The following is a 20,627-nucleotide window of genomic DNA, read 5'->3' as shown; positions in this document are numbered from 1 at the left end:
TAACCCATCTTTTCTTCCTCGTGGAGGTGGTCGTGATACAAGGGGTAGATCTTTCTGCCCCTGGCAACGCCTCTGTTGTGGATGGACTGTCATCTACATCATCTGTCAACAGGCCTTCTACATACAGACCTTCATACCTGTTGTACAGAGGCACCTGGGAAGCAAGGTGGGCAAGGAGGGTGTTTCCCTGCTGCCCTGAGCACAGACATGCCTCCATTCGCTCCTTTCCTTTAAGCTTCTGCCTTCAGCCTGGTGGGGGGAACAATACAGGATCCCCTTGATCTTGTTTTTTCTTTTCTGGTGGCTGTTCCTGTTTCTGTCTCAGGAAGGACAGAGTGTAAGACTACCAGTCTCTCTCTTTTTCAGATTCCCTGATGCTTCTTAACCTTTCTACTTCCTCTTGCAGCTGCGCCACCATGCTGAGCAGATCATCCACCTGGTCACACCTCAGACAGTTGTTCTCACTACTGCCATCCCTTGCCATTGAGTGGCTCTGGCATTCCCTGCAGCCCAAGATCTGGCCGGCTGCATGTTTTCATGAGAGCTCTGTCTGGGTTGCCACATCCATTCTGCCCAGTGCAGCGGACTTAGCTTATCCAGGTGGATACAGTAGCGAAGCTCCTTCTGAGAGGGTGATGACGACCAGTTAAACTCACCTCTTGAGCTGGTAGGGTGATTGTGCCTTCACTGTGCGCCCTTCTGTGCAAACCGATGCACGACGCTGTGGTCGCTACCGCTCCCTGGGCTGCTTTTTGTAGGTACGAGGGTGGCTGCCATTGCTCTGGCAATGCCCAGGCCACGTCAGCGTCTCCTGTGAGAGCTACCAGCTCCTGGAGAGTTTCTTCGCTCCCCTGGCGTTTCCCTTTTTCAGAAAAAGCCACTGTTCGCCAAGATCTGCTGCTCCTTTGCAGATCGGGCCGGCTCCAGAGCAGCTCCATTTGGCAACTGACCAATTATAGGAACAAATAGCACTTAATACTTCGCAGTCTCCTGCTGAAAGTCCATGCTGGAAATACTAAGACCAAGACCAGATCTTTATTCAGGAAGAAATACAAATCTGATCTCTTTCCTGTTACTTTTCAGAACAGCTGTTTTGATGTGTATAGTTAATGACCTTTTGTCACTTAAAAAATAAAACCCAAGAACAAAAGAATCCAAAATAAGCTTTTTAAAGGACAGTGGAATTGATGTTTTTGCTGAGTTTGTGTATTTTTTTTAGAGATTTTTGAGAACTAGTTATTTAGGTGGGAACTACTGTGGAAATAGGAACTGTGTATTTCTTTTCTATATCAAGACAGAAGGGAGTTTGTGAATAAGCTGCTATAATTTGATATTTGATGTTTTCATAGTGTTTTAGTGTGAAAATAGTTGTAACTAGTTTAGTTTAGTGATCCAGCTGGCTAGCTACCTTGTTTTTGTAACAAGAGTTTTCTAATATCATGAAGGTTTATGTCTTGGGGTAGCCTTAAAAAAAAAAAACCACAGCCAACAAATAAACAAAGCCCCAAAGCTGATGTGATGTAGTTATTTCTGTTACTCACATGAGAAATACGTTGGTTTACCATTCTACTCAATTTACTTTGCTGTGGAAGCTGTCAAGGTATATCAAAACACGCTTTGCATTAATCACTGTGTTAGAAAAGTGTAGCACAAGCCAGCCTGCTTAATAGAAGTGAAATAAACAACAAAATAGCATCTATAATCCTACGTAATTCAGTAAAAGTGTAGGAGAGAAGTTCCTTTGAAACTATTTACATTTAGTGTCTCAGTTTTCTCATACTAAGTGAAGATAATCCCTAACTCACTGAAGTGTGGAGACAAACTTTGAAGTGTTGAACAGAATACATGCTGAATGAATAATCAAAGTGCATTATACATACTGTATTTTGTAGGCTCTCCATTATACACAGCTCCAGAAGCAATAAAGGGAGAAGACTTCTCCAAAGCCAGTGATCTGTGGTCCTTGGGATGTTTACTTTATGAAATGTTCTCAGGTTGTAAGTTTGTGTATCTATTTAATATCTGTGATAATGGAGACATGGGTCGTGGTCTCAGAGAAAATTCTTGTTAACTTTCTAGTGAAGATAAGACATAGAAAAACTTTTGGTAGGTTTTAAAAATTTCTTGAAGAATATACTAATTGTACTTAAAAAAAAAAAAGAAAAGGGAGTTTTATCAAATAATCAAGTGAAGTAATACTATCAGGTTGTCCTTTTGTCTGTCATCTAAGTATTTTAATACTAAGCAACCTCTATTCCTTATATACTGTGATTTAAAGTTATAACATCCTCAAATTCTGGTAGTGTAATGTTTTTAATTGCCTCGGTATTAAACCTGAGTGCATTAGTTTCCATTTCCAAAGGCCAAACTATTTCACTAGTATGAAAGTAGAGTCATTACCTTTCCTGCAGATAAGGTATCTGTTAGCATGGCTGCAGCTGGAAGGAAAATTTCATCACAAAAGAGAATTACAGTGCAACCTTCTGAAGTCCTAATACACTGATCTGTTGGATCAACATAGTTACATAGATATTGGGACTTCTGCCTAGACCTTCTCCTGTAGTCTCATTGCTGATCGTACAGGGCTGTCATGGTGACCTTCATCAAACCATTTTTGGTTTCTGTTCTATCCTTACTCTCTTTTGCTGTTCATGGTAGAAGAGTTTAATCCAAGGTTTTGTATTTCAATTGACAAGAGAACTTGATAAATAGAATTCAGGCTGAGGGTGCTTATTTCTTCGGATGTTTCCTTAGGAAATGAGCTTATCAAATATCATTGCACCTGACAGCCGTTTTGAAGTTTACCTAATCTGTGATATACACTCTGTTTGTTTGTAGGAAGACCACCATTCTTTTCAGACAGCTTTTCCGAATCAATTGAAAAGATTTTATATGAAGATCCATTGCCACCTAGATCAGAGGGTAACATTCTGTTATTGTTTAAGGAATCAAATCAGAGTAATACTTACAAAATTAAAGTTTTATTTTGCAGTATTTCTTTTGAGGTTGATTGTAGGAATCAGTTTGCTGTCCAAAGTGAATGTTAGCATTGCCTTCTTGTGATAAGAACTTTTCCCCTGTTAATAATGAATGCTTATTTATCTTTTGACAGGCAGGTGTATCATTTAGTGTTAAGAATAAAAGTAAATCTATCTTCTGGGATAAAATCTTTGATTTCAGTCATTCTGAGCATTAGTGCTATTCATTAAGACACTTAAATATTAGTGGCTCTTTTCAGTCCCTAGTAATGTAATGAAAATGGCAACCTGTAGAATTAAAACTGTTGTTAGTTGTTTCAATTCTGAGAGATTCTGTTTTCAAAGTGAACAAAGTGCATTTCCTAGTTGTGAGCTCTCAGAAGTAGAGACTTTCTCAGTTAAATAAGAATTTTGGAAACGTCTTGTATTATAGGGTGCAACAATGGTCCTCTTAACGTTATCATGGTTGGGGAAATTTAATTTTAATTTAAGCAGATTTCAACTCCACTTTATTTCTTGCTAACTTTTTTAACATGATCTGTAAATAATGGTTTGATCTGCATTGTATGATGGTTATTTTTGCTGCCCAATGCTTTTCTTCTCAAGTGCTTCTGTTTACAGGTTCTGCTTTTCACAAACCTTCTGCTGAGTTCATTAGTTTGCTTAATGGCTTGCTCCAAAAGGATCCTCAGAAAAGGTAGTCTAATCCATGACAGTTGTTTACGTTGTCTTTTTTCACCTCTGGAAAAAATAATTGCAATGATACTATGTGTATGGTAAATTTATAGAGTACAAAGAATGCAAAATCATTTAATCCCTCATAAAAGAACAAATTGTACTTTTTCTTACATGAAAATATACAGAATTAATGTTTTGATTAAGTGTATCTTTGTATTTTTGTAGCTGGTGCTAAATAGACAACTTTATAACAGAAATGATGGGCAGTTTTAAAATTGGATGTCTTTGCTTTTCCAGAGTAATCTGTTTTATGTGGCTTTGATTTTAAGCTAATATAGTTACATTTTTAAATAACATAAGATAACAATTTATAGGGTAGCTTAGATGATTTAAATGTTGGAATTGGCTATGCAGTTTCCTTCTTTCTTAGTTTTGTGCCTCTTTGTTGTGTGAATTATCCGTTCTGATTTGAGGCAAAAAGTTTATTCTGTAAGAAAACCTATTTGTTGACCAAATAAACACAAACAAAAGGATTAATTGCTCTGTAGTGTCACTGGGTTCAAAACCAAGTCTGGTATCTCTCTGTGGGGCTGTACTTTGCAACTGCTTTTTTGGTTTGTTTGTTGCTTTTCAAAAGGCTGAACTGGACAGACGTATTGCAGCATCCATTCTGGAAAGGATCCCTTAGCCATTGCGGTGGTGATTCTGCAGACAGCCAGGGCACAAGCTCAAGGTACCGAACATTCAAGGAAGACTTCTTGTGTAGTAAATCTAAGTGAGCAAATATTTACGTATTTTTGTAATGGTTTTCTGTAAATTTTCGCGCTTTTGTTTTGAATTTTGCTTAGGATTTTCATGTTGTTAACTAACTGGTGAATCTACAAGCTTTTGTAGAATCTTATAAACATGGGTTAATTTTATCTCTAGTAAGAATTTCTTTGTTTGTTTTTATGCATTAGGCTTAGAGCATCACAAAGCCTGTCAGTACAGCATCTTAGATTTGTGGTTCAGCCTTATATCCTTGCAAATGCAGCTGACCCATATTCTTTGCTCATGACATAAAGCATTAATCTAGTGTGTTGTGGTTTTTTTTTTAATTTGTAATACTCTACACTGCTAGATATGCAGAAAAACCCAAACCTTTTGTGAATGATAGGTTATATGTATAAAAAATTAGACTTCTTCAAATATTCAGTTATCGTGCTGGTTTTGGTTTTTAATTTTGAATTAGGATATTTAGAGTTGATTTTTATGTCCTTTTGTTCTAAATATTGGGAAGATACTTTAGATTCCTATCTAGGATACTATGTTAAAATAGTTTTCCTTTAGAATTCTGAATTCTTTTGTGTTCTACTTTAAAATTCTCTCTTGTTTAATACCTATTTCTTATACCAGTGCTGCAGTATTTTTGTTATTAATGCTTGTTCTATTTTGAGAAACAGCTCTTTGTCTTTTAATTTTAATACTGCTTTCACCACCAAGACAGATAAGAAATCAATATGTAAACTTTATACCACAAAGTGAGAATTTTTGCGAAGTTTTAGCAAGACTTATTTCAACCTCCATCACAGTGCTCATCTTTGACGAATTCTTAGAGAATCAGAAGAATCTTAATCTCCTATGAAATATTGGGCTATTTGTTTTTACTTTTGAGGGTTTTCTAATGCCTCTGAAATATCTGCTGAGGTACGCACTGATTGACAAATACAGCAAACGCAGGAGATGGGCTGGATATGCAGAAGCAGCTCAGTACTTTTTCTTTTCCAACTGTGAGGCCTATGTATTTATTTTTTTCACAGTTTGATTAATATTTGATATCCTGAAGACCCTTCAGGAGAGTTATATGACAAAGTTCCATGTGAATAATAGAGGTATATTAAAAAAACCCAAACAACCAAAATCAATAAACTTGCAATTAAGTGTGACGTGTAAATCATTAAGCAAAAAAAAAAAGATACTTTGTTATTCATCTAAATCTAGGCTACAGACTTCAGTATTAGAAATATGTTTGTTGTGACTTTTTCCTGTGAAGACTGAAAGGTCTCTAAAGCTTTTAATATTTCTTTATAGATCTGGTATTATGGAGAAATAATTTAGCTTTTGTAGTTTCTTTCATGCAAATTCTACTGAGGGAGCTAGAGAATTTTTAATATTGTCCAACTCATTTGCTATAAACTTATTTTTCATCATTGCCATTACTAATATAAAAAGTATATGTAGCACATATTATAATAGTATGCTGATCTGGAGAATGACAGCTAAATCATATACTAATAATTGCAACAAATAATGAATATGATGCCATTTTTTAAAATCTATGTAATTAATATCTTTTATTAAACAGCAGTGAAGACACAGAGTCATCTGTGTATTGGAGTGCCAAAGAGCCAGTGGATACTCATAAAAATCTAGATAACCTGTCATCCTCAAGAGCAAATAATGAGCTACGAAGCAATTCTTTCAAAATAGGTAATATTATTCATTACATGATTTTGAATTGTTTTGTGTCCTGCGAATTTTTTCGATCTTGCCTATCTTACTCGCTATGTTTTATTTATTTTTAACTTCTGAATGCAAGTTCATATTCTCTTTTTCAGTAGAAACTCAGACTGAATTGCGCCCAAAAAGTGCAGTTGATGGTCAATCAAATGAATCGATATTTCTTCTCAGGTATGAAAACGTAAAGAATGATTAGAAAAGCCTTGAAACCCTTCAGGTTTTTGGTTTTGTTGTTTGTTTTTTCCCCCTGTCTCTTCAGACATTTTATTGTTCTGTTTGTAACGTCTGGTTAGTGTGTCTCCTTTTGAATTTTCTACCACCAGTTTGATTAATATTAAAGACGTCTTTGAAGAGCTGCTGACGCAGTGTGTGCAGTTAAAGCAATGCTTTTATGGCTTTATTACACTGGTTTTGGAAGTAGGCTTTTGATTTCGTAGCTATCTGTCTAAACAGAAGAATTTATTTAGAACTTTCTTTCCTTCTTACTTCATATATATGAGAATATGCTTTGAATGTGCCCACTTTAAATACACATGAATAAGCATTCAGCTTGTTATCCACTAATAAATTCTGCCTGCAGCTTTTCATCACAAGCTATTGGTAGCAATCTACTAAGTATTACATAGGTATTAAATAAAAAGTAGTGATTGGTTTAACAGTGATTTGTTTTAGTTGAAGCCTGATTCTGAAACTTTGTACTAGCTTTTGAGTCAAGGAGATTATCTAGTAAAATAGATTTTGTTCTTGTCCTCATTAAGCAGAAAAATTCCGGTTTAAAATTAAACCCTCTTTCAAGCTTCTTACGTAACCTGAAATAGGGCTATTGTGCATGATAGTGTGTCTACTTTTCCAGTTATTTCAGTTAGTTTTAACAAAGTATTACTTCTCTTCTCATTTACAACTTCTACCATCACAACTAAATCCATGCTATTAGTAATTTAAAATGGTATTTGCTGTTTACTTTAGGAATCTGCTGAGAAGAAAGGCTGCAATGGCATTACAAACACTTCGTATAACAACATGTAATCCAAATTTTATCAGGAATGAGAGTAGGAAAAAAAAGTATTTTTAAGAACAACATATTTTATTTACGATGAGTACATTTGTTTTAATACAAAATTTGAAATATAATACAGATGGATTTTTTTAATTTATTGTTTTCTGAAATTCTTTTTGCTTGAGTGATTTAATTTCTCAAAGCAACATGTGTTACCTGCTGAAGTTTTAAAACATTAAAGTGGAAGGAAGCTGTCAACCTGGCAGTTGACACCAGAGTTTACCTAGCTGCTGAAGTGGTTAGTCGGCTTTTGACAGCAGTAACTTCTTCTACATGTGCAAAGAGAATAGATCTTATTAATTTCAACTAGATCAATTCAATGATCACTTGTCTTGTTTTAAACTGAGAAACCAGCTGAGAACTGGAAAAGTAGCAAAGATTTCTCTGTCTCTCAAACACATACGAAAGCCAATCAGGTTTGGAAAAAAATATATTTAACAAAACTACATATTTTGAAGCATGTGAAAACCTAGAATAATTTGTTTAGCCTCCTAGCTAGAAATCACACTTTTTTTTTCTTGTTTAGGAAATAAGACTGCTTAAACTTCCAAGCAGATCCTGATATATTTTTTTACCATAGGAATTAGGACAATTTAGGTAGTTTAATCTAGCTAGTAGGGAATATTTTGGCACCCCTTCATTTTATCTTTTAAGTTTGTTTCTGTTGAAGATAGATAAAAGATGCTTCTTTGACAATATAAGAATGAGAACAACTATATTAGTCATTTGATTGTTGATTTTCTTGAGTATCTTTAATTTTGTTTGATGTTTGTTTTTTTAATTTAGTAGCTTTTTCTAATAAACAGAACTGATTTGCAGCTAAATGTGTGTATTACTTTCTGCTAATCAAGAAAACACATTCATTTGAAGTTGTTATTAAAATTGGCAGGCCAGGAAACTAATTTAATTCTAAAGTTGATTTTAAACATTTTGATTTAAATTACTGTATACTACAAAAAATAAGTTCACTAGCAGCTTTATGAAAATTGCAAATTTGAAGTGTTCTGGTCTCTCTTCATTTTGTAATTAGCAAACAAGATTTTTTAAAAATTAAAACTAGAAATTAAACCTAGTTCACATTCATACATGAGAATCAGGCCATTTTTAATTCCCATTACCTAGCCAAGAGTTGACAGTCAGAAGAGAATAACATGAAATAAATTACATTTTTTTGTCAAGTTAATTCTCTTTGTATGTCATTTGTTATTAGGAATCAAGATAATTGTATTTTAGCATCTGGTTTGGAGAACTGACTATGGGTGAGAAAATAATCAAATTACATTCATTTAAGAAAAAAAACCCAAACAACAAACAATGAAACCACCCAGTCCTTTGCATTTCTAACTGACAAACAAATCCTAACCTTGTTGGGACATATTTAGAGACAGGAAGTTCATATTTAGTTGATGGAGCAGGCATAGCATCATTTGTGTTTGTCAACTTTGAAAGTTTACTGTACAGCATGGAAGTTTCAAAAGAATAACACCAACAAAATAGTTTGTGGTGAAAGTTAATCTATACTTTTGTTGCTTGTTTTCTTTTTTTTTCTTTTTTCTTTCTTGTTTCAAGTTCTCGTCCCACTCCTAGAACTAGCACTGCTGTAGAAGTAAGTGATGCTACTACTGCCCCAATCCAAAATTCTCCACAAAGAGATTCATGCTTGAAAAAGGTGAGTAGAAAAATAATATTGAAGGATGGTGTTATCTTTATAGTTAGAATTTTAATCTGGAGTCTGTGACAAAGTCAACTTTCTTCTCCATCCTTCCATAACTGTAACAGGAAAGCACTACAGTGTGCAAGTAATTTAAAAAAAAAATTATTTGCGGAACTTCAGATGTAAGAGTTAAGATGCTTAGTCTCTTTTTTTTTTTTTCCAGTGTACAAAAGGGATAATGCTGTCGTCTTTCTTCTCAGTCTACTTTTCCAAACTGAGGTTGAAAGTGCCTGTTCTTCCAACATGTTTCTTTACCATAATTTTTAGTTGTCCCTATCTGCTACTATGAAAATAAAAAGTAATTTAGAATATGTGTATAGCCAAACTGTGTGGTATAATGTTGAGATGAAACATAAATTTTCTTTTTTATGCAAAACAGGTTTTTTAAAAACTTTGTTCTTGTTCTAGGCTAAAAATATACGCTCAAGTCAGCAGGATATGGAGTCAACACTGAAGGAGTTAATTTACACTGAATGTGATCTTATCGTAACACCAATCATTGACAATCCAAAGGTATAGCAAAATAAAATATAAGATTCAGGAACTTGTGGGTGAGGCTATTTTTGCAGATAAATCTTTAATCAGGGTGAAACTCTTTTCCTGTGTTTTATAGTTCTCATTTTAAAGCAGTTCCACCCAGTCATCTGGCAAACTCTCCTGCAACTTTTTGGCAGTCTCTTATAATCCTATTGTGTTGCTAATTTGGAGAACTGAGTTATTTTGGGATTGAATACTAATATTAAATAATGTCTTACAAGAAATACAGACTACTAAATGCTGTGTTCAGTGCTTTTGTAGATTTGTTTTCTGATAAAGTGCTTTGATATCTATTGCTTTAATGAAAACAACACTGAGTGTGCTTTTTGGTATACTCAAAACAAGGCCATGTGTGAAGCCTTCTAGATTAGGAGTTACACCTTTACAGAACAACTAAACTTTAGACATGATAAAGTTTTTCATAAATGTGAACATATTTTCTCTGGAAAAGAAGACCTGAAGTTACAAGAAATGTCCGTCCAATTTCTATCCTATGGATTCTAATGTCATAACAGTCTGTGATGAATCTCTTGAGCAGAGATTGACACTTGACAGCAAAGGGAGGACCAAAAAAGAATCAGAGTTCTGCACTGCAATGACAGTGTAATGTGCTTCTATGGGCACATGTGTAATATTGTTAGAATGAATGACAGGCAAGAGCACCTTGAGTCTTCCTTTTATTTCAGTGCAAAAAACAAAGTCGTTTTAGCAGCTTTACTCAGAAGGTGACAAATGCAGGATATGCAACGTTTTTCATTGGAAGCGATAATCTAGCTCATTAGGAAAGCCTTACAGCCTTTAGTTGCTGTATTGTTTTATTTTAACCATCTTTTTGTTTGTTTGAATGGAATTCCTAACACTTTCAAAAATTAAAAATCTTCTACAGCTAGATGAAGTAACTACCTAACAATACTGTTTCAGTGTGTTTGGGGTGGGGGACATTGTTGCCAGTGGAGAATTTCAAAGGTAATGATGCATTTGAATGCCACCTCTGTAAATTCTTGGTTCTATCTCAGGACTCTGACTTGAACCCTTAGCCCTTCACTGCCTCTCTTCTTACTGCAAGCATAGGGGATGAGATTAGGGGTAAGTGTGCATACTAATGTGCATATAGAGACTAATCTCCTTACCATGAAGTGCCAGACTCAGAATTAATGCAAAATAGCTTACTAAATTCCAGGGACATGTAATCAGAGTCATTGCATATTTAGCAATCTTCAGACTAAAGGATGATACTGACACCTGGTAAAGCTGAAGAGCTTGCAATCCAATCTCGTGGAAGGGGATTTACTAGATGCTGGCAGAGTTTTAAAAGCTGAAATGTCAGCTTATATTGTAAAATTTTCCTGTGTTATGCAGATCTGTGGAATTGAAGACCTTTTTTAGAAGATAACTCTCTAGTTACACCTAGGCTTCATCTGTCAAAAGCTAAATTCCAGTATATAGTAATCTTTTTTTGTATGCTTTAGTTACTGAAAATCACACTCAAATGCTTGGTCACTGAGCAGTCATCCAATTTGATGATGTATCAGAATATGATGTGTTGTGGGGAAAAAAACCCATACCTTACGAATGATTAGTTGGTGATAATACGACTTTTTAAATTCTAGCATGATCTAGTGTGTATATATATGTATTTACTGTATGGCAATGAATTGCTAGAACATTTAATAAGCTCTGAGCTGCATAGTTCCTTTCTGTAGATTTTGAAACCCAAATGCAAGTATTTTGTCTCATACAAGCAAGATAGAAATGTGAACTGAGAAAATCCCATCGTTTTGTATTCCCATTAAAAAAAAAAATTACTTAACTGGAAATACTAACAATTTCATTATATTAAAAACATAGACTTAAATCCCAAATATCTGCTTGGAAGAAATACATACCAGAAAACAATGGAAAGTGCATCAGTAATAAGCAGTGGTTTGTACACCCATCTTGTACAATTTTTGCATCTTTGTGTTCTCCTGTTCAGCTACTTAGAGATTTCCAGAAATGTGTTGAAACTAGTTGTAATGTGTTTGTTTATTTTCCAGATAATGAAGCAAGTGCCAGTTAAATGTGACTTGAAAACTTTACATATACCAACATATTCAGGTATTGATCTGCTCAAGTTGTTAAAGCTTAAGTTCTGCATATGAGGATGTAACTCGCTACCACAAGATGTATAGCCTCCTTTTGTAGACGATGAGCTGTGACAATTGGAGAACTCATAACTTTTCTGAATCTGTAATTTTGATAACTTTTCTGAATCTGTAATCATTACACATGAAACATAAGTTTCATGTGTAATGATTTAGCTAGACCAATTTTGAGTAGACTTTTCAAGCGCTAACACTTACATGCCCTCCCTTTCGCTTCTGCCTTCTTAAGTTACAAGCCCATGCTCAAAAGCTTTTAAAATAACACAGTCAACTCTGTTTTAGTGTGGGAAAAACACCATGTTTTTTCCCTGTGTTATTCTGTGTAAACGACTGAGATACTTTAACTGCAATATTCAACCAAATAGATTAAAATTTGACAAAGGCAGAGAAGCAAATGAAAACATGATCTTAAAATATGCTGTGTGGATCAACCATGATAGTAGGCAGCCTTGCCAGTCCCACCGTTAATCATGAAATGTTATGGGAATCATGTCCCAAAAGGTCGTGTAGAGTTGTTTGGGATTTGTTTGGTTGGTTTGTGTGGTGGTTTTTTTTTTTGTTGTTGTTTTAATGTTTAGAAAGGCTGCTGTTATTTCTGAAAACAAAAGACTGCTCATTGTCATGAGTGTAACATTTCTTCCCCTGAAAAATCTCTAATTTAAGGAAATATTATTACACTTTAATGTGCTTGAAGAGAGATGTCAGCCAGATATGTAGTCCTTCTAGAATTCACATAGCACCTTTTCCTAGATATAAAAGTGCCTTTTTTCTTTCTATAAAATGTGTTTTGGAGAGTTAATTTGTTGAAGAAATTTTACAGTTGGAAAGGAACGCAATGTCCCCGAGTCTCCCAGGCGAGATTGTAGTAACACAAAATATTTTTAATTTGGCTAACATCCTAGGCAAAAATGATCAGCTTCAAGTGCCTAAAAGGGTGGTATTTTATTTTATATTGCATGTAAGTAGCTAAATTATCAGACTAATGGTCTGATATGTTTAACTGTTGTTGTCTGTATTTATTTAATATAGGACAGGTTGGGTTTTTTTTTTGTGGTCGTAACACTTTCAGGTTGTAGCTTTTTTCTAAACAACTTTCTGATTGTTTTTGAAGATATTGAATTTGATGCTACTTGTCAGTAATGATTAAAGACAGTGTGGAAAAATTAAGATAAATACCTGAAATCCAAACTTCTTTTCACCTTTACTGATGTAAATTATAATTGCCTTCATTAGTGTTGTTACTTAAGTGTAAAATTGGAGTAAAAGACAGAAGACATGCCCTTAAATATTCTGTACTGGAGCATATCAGGATGGCAGATGAGTTATTAATAAATAACTAACTGAAACTGAGGGAATGTTTGGCTTCTAGAGTGAAATTAAGTCAAGATAAGGCAGATATCAAGATAAGGAAGTCTTTGAAAATTCTATATTCATGTACAGTGGTCAGTGAATTGAACCACAGGATTTGTGTTAATCGTCCTAGTGACTTGACTTCTTTTTGTTACTCCTGAAGTCATCTATGTTCTGATATTACTAAGGCTTAACTAGACGGATACCTACCTATACGAGTAACTATACGCATTGTCAGTTTATTGATTCTGAGGAGATTTCGCTGACTTTCCTTAGTTCCTATCTCAAATTTACTCTGTATGAAATTGCACTTTCTAACTAAGAATTAGTAACGATTAAGAACAACAACTACTACCTTTCCTAAATATAATGCCAATAAATGTTTACTTAAATGAGATCCAAGGACTTAGCAGGATTGTGCTTTCAAAAACGTTTTGTGGCTTTTATTGCTACATTTTTATGCTTTGTTTCTCTTTTGACTTCTTTTTGATTTCTATAATCTTCAGACATGAATTATAATATGTTTGTTTTGTATTTTAAGTACTAAAATTATAATTAGATTCGAACTTTGGAACTTGTTTATTCCTATTGATGTTACTTTCTCGTGTGTTAAAGCAATGTCAAAGATCCATTATCTTTAACTAATTGTTTGCTTCTTATGGTTAGCTGAGAAGTTAGCGTGTATGAAAGACATGGACTGGAATGACTTCTTGCAACAAGTGTGTTCACTACTTGATTCCACTGAGAAGAATACAGGAGCAGCACGTTCTAAGCTGAACTTGCTGTGTTATCTGTGTACGGTGGCTGTCCACAAGGATGTTGCAAGCAGGCTAATTAACTCTCAGCTGGTAAATAGTAAAGCTTTGAAGGAATCAATATGGTTTACATACTTGCTATTGTAGCAAAAATCAGCTGCTTTTAGTTATATTTCAAGAAATCATTGGTGTGCTGACAAAAATAGTATGGCAAATTAAGTACAAAATAATGAAAAAGTTACTAAAATCCTTGTCAGGTGTTTTAAAAAAGCTGAGGGAAACTAGTTCTTTCTCTTAGATTTCAGATATATTTACATATAGATTTGTTGTATTAGTAAAACGGATGGAGAAAAAACTAACCTTGATGGAGAGTGTGAAATAACATATGATGAAATATTAGTCTTCGTAAATCCTTAAGTGACAGAGAAGACTGAAAATGTTCATGTTTGAGCTGTTAAATCAGTTTAATTTGCCATACGTCTGTAAAGGATAGCAAGAAAAACTTTCTAAAGAGCATACAGTAAAACTTCCATTAAGCACTGCTTCAAAGAGTGAGCATGCTCTCTGAAGAGTCTGTTATAGTGTATACCTAAATGGTGGTTTCACCTTTCAAGAACCATTTGCTACTAGACAATCAATTTTCCTAGTATCCTCTGTAGTAGTTTAACTTATTTTTCAGAGTATTGCTTGTGTGGAAGAGAAAGAGACTTATTTTTCACATTATTTAAAAGCATCATAGAGGCTATCTCAAGATACACGCTTTTCAGTTTATTTAATAAAAAGTAAACTTTCTTGTTCTCCTAAATTTGTGCTAATGCACCTATATCTTATTCTTACACATATCATCATTGGATATAGTGATATTAAGGGCAAAATTGCACTGCCAGAAAAATTCAATGAAGAATATTCAGGTTGGAAGGAACGATAGGTCTTATGCCATAGAATTCCTGTTGAAAACAGGAGACAATTGCTGGAAGGTGTGTTCTGTTAACATTGGATAACTTTTTTCAGGACGATAATCTGACAACTGAATTGCCAATTAGCAGAACGGTTTAGAAATGGGTTAGTAATGATAGGGTTTGGTTCTTAAGTGGCTGATTATGTGTGTTAACAGTTCATTCATTATTCTAGTATTTGCCACTACTTTTGTCAGTTCTCACAAAATACATCTCTTTTTTTAAGTATTTGTTGGGTAATACTATATTATGATCTCTGTCTTTGTAGATGAAAGTATCAGAGTTTTTTTCCTCTGCGAACTGTTATTCATAACAAAAAAAGTGTGTTTTTTTTTTAAAAAAAACCCCACTGATATATGTTTTGCAGTTTAGTTTAAGGCAAGAATATAGAAAGAAATTGTATTTTTACTCTCAGCCTTTTTTTTTTTTCCCTGATCAACGTTTGGACAATATCTACAGTATTTGTCTATGGTAATACTTTTTGCAAATGTTATCCAAATACATTTTATGAAATTACTGATATTTTGATTTTTTTTTTTTTAGTTTATCATTGGGACATGTCAGATTACTGAAAATCACTAATGTTTATTTATCTTCTTTAAACTATAGTTTCCTATATCGATACAGCAGCTGCGTGCAGCTGCCAACTGGGATATGTAAGTAACTATTATTTTAAATTATTTTTTTCAAATACAGAAATATCACTGAATTTCATTAAGTATATTCTGTAACAGGCTATTTGAGGAGTGTTTTAGCCTGTCAGACTGCTGTGATACCTGACTGGCAGTATGATGGTGTATGTAACACTGAATTTTTTCAGCATTGAATTAATGTATTGCTATTTCACAAGACCAAAGATTATAAAAAATCTCTACAATTTTAGCTGGAGGTTATAGAATGTAGTATATCAAATAGCATTACTTAAAATCACTGAATAAACCAACCCATACCATAACAGTAGTAAAATAACTGTAATGGTAGCTTTTTTTTAACAATGCCTGTCAGAAATATTTCAGTGTGGTAGTGCCCTCTGCTGTTTGTTTCATAAGTTTTGATTTTATTATTCTTATTTTTTCTGTAATGAAACATTTAAAACTGATTTGCTGATACAGACTTAATTTGTTTCATCAGCTATACTGAAATCTTTAAAATCATCTATGGGTTTTCTGTGTTATAAGAAAGCTGAATATGAGCATAAGTGATTAGTAAAACTGTAACAAACAAAAGAATCTTCATTCTGCAGTGCTAAAGAAGGAAATGTCTTTATGCATTAATTTATTTCTAAATTGAGCTGAAATACTGAAATAATTTGATGATACAAAGAAAATAGAAATAGGAAAATCTGAGCTGTAAACAGCACTTCAAATATTTCCTGCCCTTAGCAATCTGTATAAAATATAAGAAGATATAATTGGTTTTGTGGCATTTTTGAATTAGTTTTTCTGTACCTTCAAAAAATGTATTTGATATGCAGACGTGCCAAAGTTGCTCGAGTGATTGGTTTACTGGCATTACACACATCTGAACTTGGAGAAAATGTACCTGTTTCTGAGGTAACTTTCAATTTATTTTTCTTTTTTTGAACGCTGCTTTATTTTTTGTCATATGTGTAAATGGGAATATAATTAATTCAATTAATTAAATCTATACACTTATGAGTTTATTCTGTGTAATTGTGGTTCTTGTATTTACTAACCTGTGGCAGAACTACCCACCAATGATAAAACTCTCGCCTTTTTTCTCCTTTTCAGAAAATTAAGTAGCTACCGTCATACTTCTTGTGCATGTGTATTTAACGAGAAGAAAGTGTTCACATCTTTGGTTATACTGAAGTGTAATTATTATAATTAGTATAAAAATAGTACAGCTGATTCTTAGAAATCGTTGTTTCCCAAAAAGTGATTGAGATGGGACTAATTTAATGTTCCTCACAGTTTTTGAAAAATCTGTTTAATGAAGGGCAAGTAATTTCCTCTGGAGAAGAAAAATATTTGTAATCCTTTTTTCATTTTGCATGCTCAGTAGTTGACTTAAACAGAAGACTGATTAGGCAAAGTGATCTGTCTTTTTTTGCATGTGACACATGCACACAAATTGCGTAAACTTAACAGAATCTGCTATTTAAAATCTGTTTAAAGTGTGAATGTGACATCATTTCTACTTTGTGAGGTGAAATCAGGATTTGAATGTAATGGGTGTTTGAGTGTGAGAAACAGCTGCTAACACATGTAACAAATATGCCTCCGTACTATGCAGATCTGGTGTGTAGGAACATGAAGTTATTGGTTAATAGCTGACTTCTTTGGCAATGCATCTAAGGATTTTTTGTTGTTGTTGTCCTTGGTCCCTCTGGTTTCTTCTTACTGAATATAAAGAACGACTATGATTGTGGTTATCTTACTATGTTGCTTAACATTTCAATTCTGTGGTGAAAGCTGAACTCTAAACATTATTGTTATTACCTAGGGGTTTTTGTTTGTTTTATAAAGTTACAAAGTAGGGAAAGAGTCCTTATAGTTAGTCATTGAAGCTTGGTCGAAGTCTTCGAATATTGGTACTTCCATGTCGATTGAATTCCAGGTCACAATTTAAGTGCACTCTTGTATGTGGCACATTTTTCTGATATTTAACTTAAAAAAGTTCCAGTAAAAATACTCAAAAGGAATTTTGAGATGTCTATGTAACTTTTGGCTTTAGATGTTTGTTAGGTGTTTAGCACTAATATATTCAGTGATAGTTTCCCTAGCTTCCCAATTTCCATCATAAAAAATACGTATCCTAGTCTGCTTTGTGTATGTAAAAGCAATAGATTGAATTAGTTTTGCATTGAGCTGTACTATGATTTTGTTCAAAGCGTTTTTAGTTTTTTGAGTTTTTTAATATGATCCTAAAAATAATTTACAAATGGAATTTAGCATTTTAAGAAATATGCATATACATTTCCAAAACTGAGTTAAATCTGAGACCAGTGGCATTTAATCTGAAGGACTACAAAAGAAAATTAATTTTCATTATCACTTTCTGGCTCCATTCTTATATGAATTAAAATTAATTTTTTTGTACATTCATTGGGAAAAGAAGGATTTATTTTTAAAATTAACCAATCTGAGTCATAATGCTGTTCAAAAGCATCTACCGTGCTTGCTGTAATGGCATTCATTCCAAGATTTTTCTCCCGAAGTGATGTCTCTGAATTTTATAAACATTTTGGAATGCTTACACAAAACTAGAATGAGGACAAAAAATTGAATCCTAATATTAGCGTAACAACATAATCTAAAATTACTTTCTGTGGTCTAGGTCTTGCAGAGTAAAGATATGAGTGATCTATCTGCTGGTAGTTGGTTCTGTATTGTTTCCTCATCCATTCCTAGTAACTTCTAATATTGTTTGGTTTTTTGACCCCTGTTGGACAGAGGTGATCCCTCTGTAGAACGATCTCCAATAGCCGCAAAATTTTTTTCCTAAGTGTGAAAAGTCAATTCAGAACTTGTGAAGGTGCGATTATTTTTGTCCTCTGTGTGTACCATGCTATGCACACCAAGTTTCCTTTCCAATTTTTATCGCTCAGTTGCAGCCCCTTTGCAGATCTTTGTTGTCTCATTATGCACTCATCCAGCTGTTTGTGATTTCTTCTGTATTCTTAAAGTACACAGAACCTAATGGAGACTTGTGTAGGACACCACTGCTGGCCCTTACATGTTAAAATCCAACTCTTCATTTCTACTCCCTACTATCTTTTACTCAGTGATATGTTTATTTAAGGATAGTTCCTTTATATTTGAGGTTGAATCTGCACCATTAACCATTTTGTTGTTGTTTAAACAATTTGTTAAATAGTAGTAACATTAAGTCCTGAAGAAGCAGGAAAGCTTTAGGAAAGAGAAGCAGCCTCATCCTCATTTTACAGGCTAAAGTAAACTTTTGCATACTATATGCCAAAAGCTTTTAATTTGTTTTTTGAAGAATTAATGGGTTTCCCATTTATTTATTTGTTTATTTAAAAAGCTCTTATTCGGGTGATCAGGGAACAGCAATTTGTTTTGAATGTAACCACCAGAGGTCACTAAAACGTAAAAATAAAATGCAAGTAAACAACTTTCACAGACTAGGCAAAACTTAGCTGTGGAACTGTGTACTATCTTTATTCTGCTGATGTACTCTAATATGCCGGTCATGTTAGGAAAAAAAATAATAAGAAATGAATATTTAGACCTGTGAATTCACTTGCATTTGATCTATTTCCAGTTAAGTATTTTTTAGAAGAATACTGTATTCCTCCCAGGCTACCTGTCCTTTCTTCTACTCTCTGTAGGCTTCTTTTTTGTACTTGTGTTTGTCCAGGAGCTCCTTGTTCTTCCATGCAGGCCTCCTGATGTTTTTGTCCAACTTCATCTTTGTTGTTATGCGTTGCTCCTGAGCTTGGAGGAGGTGATCCTTGAATATTAGCCAGCTTTCTTGGGCCTCTCTTCCCTCCAGGGCTTCATTCTATGGTAGTGTACCAAGCAGATCCATGAGGAGGCCGAAGTCTGCTCTCCTGAAATCCACGGTCTTGAGCTTACTATTCTCCCTCCTTGCTGCCCTAAGGATCTTGAACTCCACCATTTCATGGTCACTACAGCTAAGACTGCCCTTGAGTTTCACATGCCACACCAGCCCCTCCTTGTTGAGAACAAGGTCCAGTATAGCACCTCTCCTCGTTGGTTGCTCTGTCACTTGGAGGAGGAAGTTATCATCAACGCATTCCAGGAACCTCCTGGATTGCTTATGCATTGCTCTGTTGTTCTTCCAACAGATACCAGAGAGGTTGAAGACCCCCATGATGACCAGGGATTGTGAACGTGAGGCTGCTCCTATCTTGTCTATCGAGGTTTTTCTTCTGTTCTGCTTGTTCTTCCTGGTCAGGTGGCCTGTAGCAGACCTCCACTATAATGTTACCTGTCCCTGCCCTTCTTTTAATCTTGACCCATAAGCTCTCAATCAGCTCCTCATCCGTCCCCAAGCAGAGCTCCACGCACTCCAGATGGTCACTGACATAGAAGGCGACACCTCCTCCTTGTCTCTCCTGCCTGTCCTTCCTAAAGAACCTGTATCCTTCCTTTCCAACACTCCAGTCACAGAATTCATCCACCATGTCCTCATGATGCCAATAAGATCATAACTCTGCAGGCGTACACACACCTCTAACTCCTACTTTTATGTCCTAATTAGTTAAAATGTTTTACGTTTGTAGTTAAAAGTAATATTATTTTCACTATAAAATAATCACTTTCTAAATTACAGTTTATTATACTTTTTTTTTTTACTTAAATTATGTGGTAGTCAAATAATTTACCATGTTCTAAGCTGGTTATTCCTCTGTGCTCGATTATTCCCAGGTAGCTTTTACAGATGAGTAACTCCCACCAAAGGGAGTTTTACGTGCATGGCAACTGTAGAGTCATCAATTTCTTTTAATGTTATTGGGAATTACATCTAGTGAGGACTAAATTTGCTCCAAAAAACTGAGGTACATCATCTCTTATTTTCCATTTCAGAAACCAAAATAAACAAAGACGTTTCCACTGTGCAAAACCTACTAAGAAAGAGAGCTTGACCCAATAGTTTTTACTCTTAAAAAAGTAAGATAAGCATAAATACTAGGCTCATAAATCTTAGCGTGAACATTGAGTTATGTTTTTCCTTCAATTCATCTGCATAGAAAACTTACATAAGTTATTATATCCAACCCTAAGTCTACCAATTTCATGTTTGCCTGAGAGCAGAGGTTGTTCTTAAGCAGGAGTGTAAGAGAAGAACGTAATACTTCATAGATGATTTTGTGCAAACCATCCTTTCCTGGGGCTCCAAAAAATAAAATCTGGAAGCTTCTTTGATTTGGAAGGCAGCTGGAGGATTCTTGAATAGCATTTACCTTTTTGTCTTGATCCTGGGGTGAAAAGCAGTTTCAGGTTAACTT

At 34.4% G+C, this 20,627-nt stretch overlaps 1 protein-coding gene across 3 annotated transcripts in view; it reads left to right on the top strand.

The window, feature by feature from the left end:
* ULK4 (unc-51 like kinase 4) overlaps window positions 1–20,627 on the top strand; it is a 240,899-nt gene that overhangs the window by 9,215 nt on the left and 211,057 nt on the right. For all 3 annotated transcript variants that reach the window (XM_086614586.1, XM_086614587.1, XM_086614589.1), the window contains exons 5-16: window positions 1,893–1,994; window positions 2,839–2,922; window positions 3,600–3,675; window positions 4,294–4,389; window positions 6,001–6,125; window positions 6,257–6,326; window positions 8,782–8,881; window positions 9,335–9,439; window positions 11,500–11,560; window positions 13,624–13,805; window positions 15,278–15,324; window positions 16,143–16,221. In XM_086614586.1, the coding sequence (XP_086470712.1) occupies window positions 1,893–1,994; window positions 2,839–2,922; window positions 3,600–3,675; window positions 4,294–4,389; window positions 6,001–6,125; window positions 6,257–6,326; window positions 8,782–8,881; window positions 9,335–9,439; window positions 11,500–11,560; window positions 13,624–13,805; window positions 15,278–15,324; window positions 16,143–16,221 (1,127 nt within the window). The remainder of the gene's footprint in view (window positions 1–1,892; window positions 1,995–2,838; window positions 2,923–3,599; window positions 3,676–4,293; window positions 4,390–6,000; window positions 6,126–6,256; window positions 6,327–8,781; window positions 8,882–9,334; window positions 9,440–11,499; window positions 11,561–13,623; window positions 13,806–15,277; window positions 15,325–16,142; window positions 16,222–20,627) is intronic.

The sequence above is a fragment of the Tauraco erythrolophus genome, chromosome 7 (genome assembly GCF_009769465.1).
Source record: "Tauraco erythrolophus isolate bTauEry1 chromosome 7, bTauEry1.pri, whole genome shotgun sequence".
In the NCBI taxonomy this organism is placed as follows: domain Eukaryota; kingdom Metazoa; phylum Chordata; class Aves; order Musophagiformes; family Musophagidae; genus Tauraco; species Tauraco erythrolophus.
This window is presented reverse-complemented; position numbering and strand designations above follow the sequence as displayed.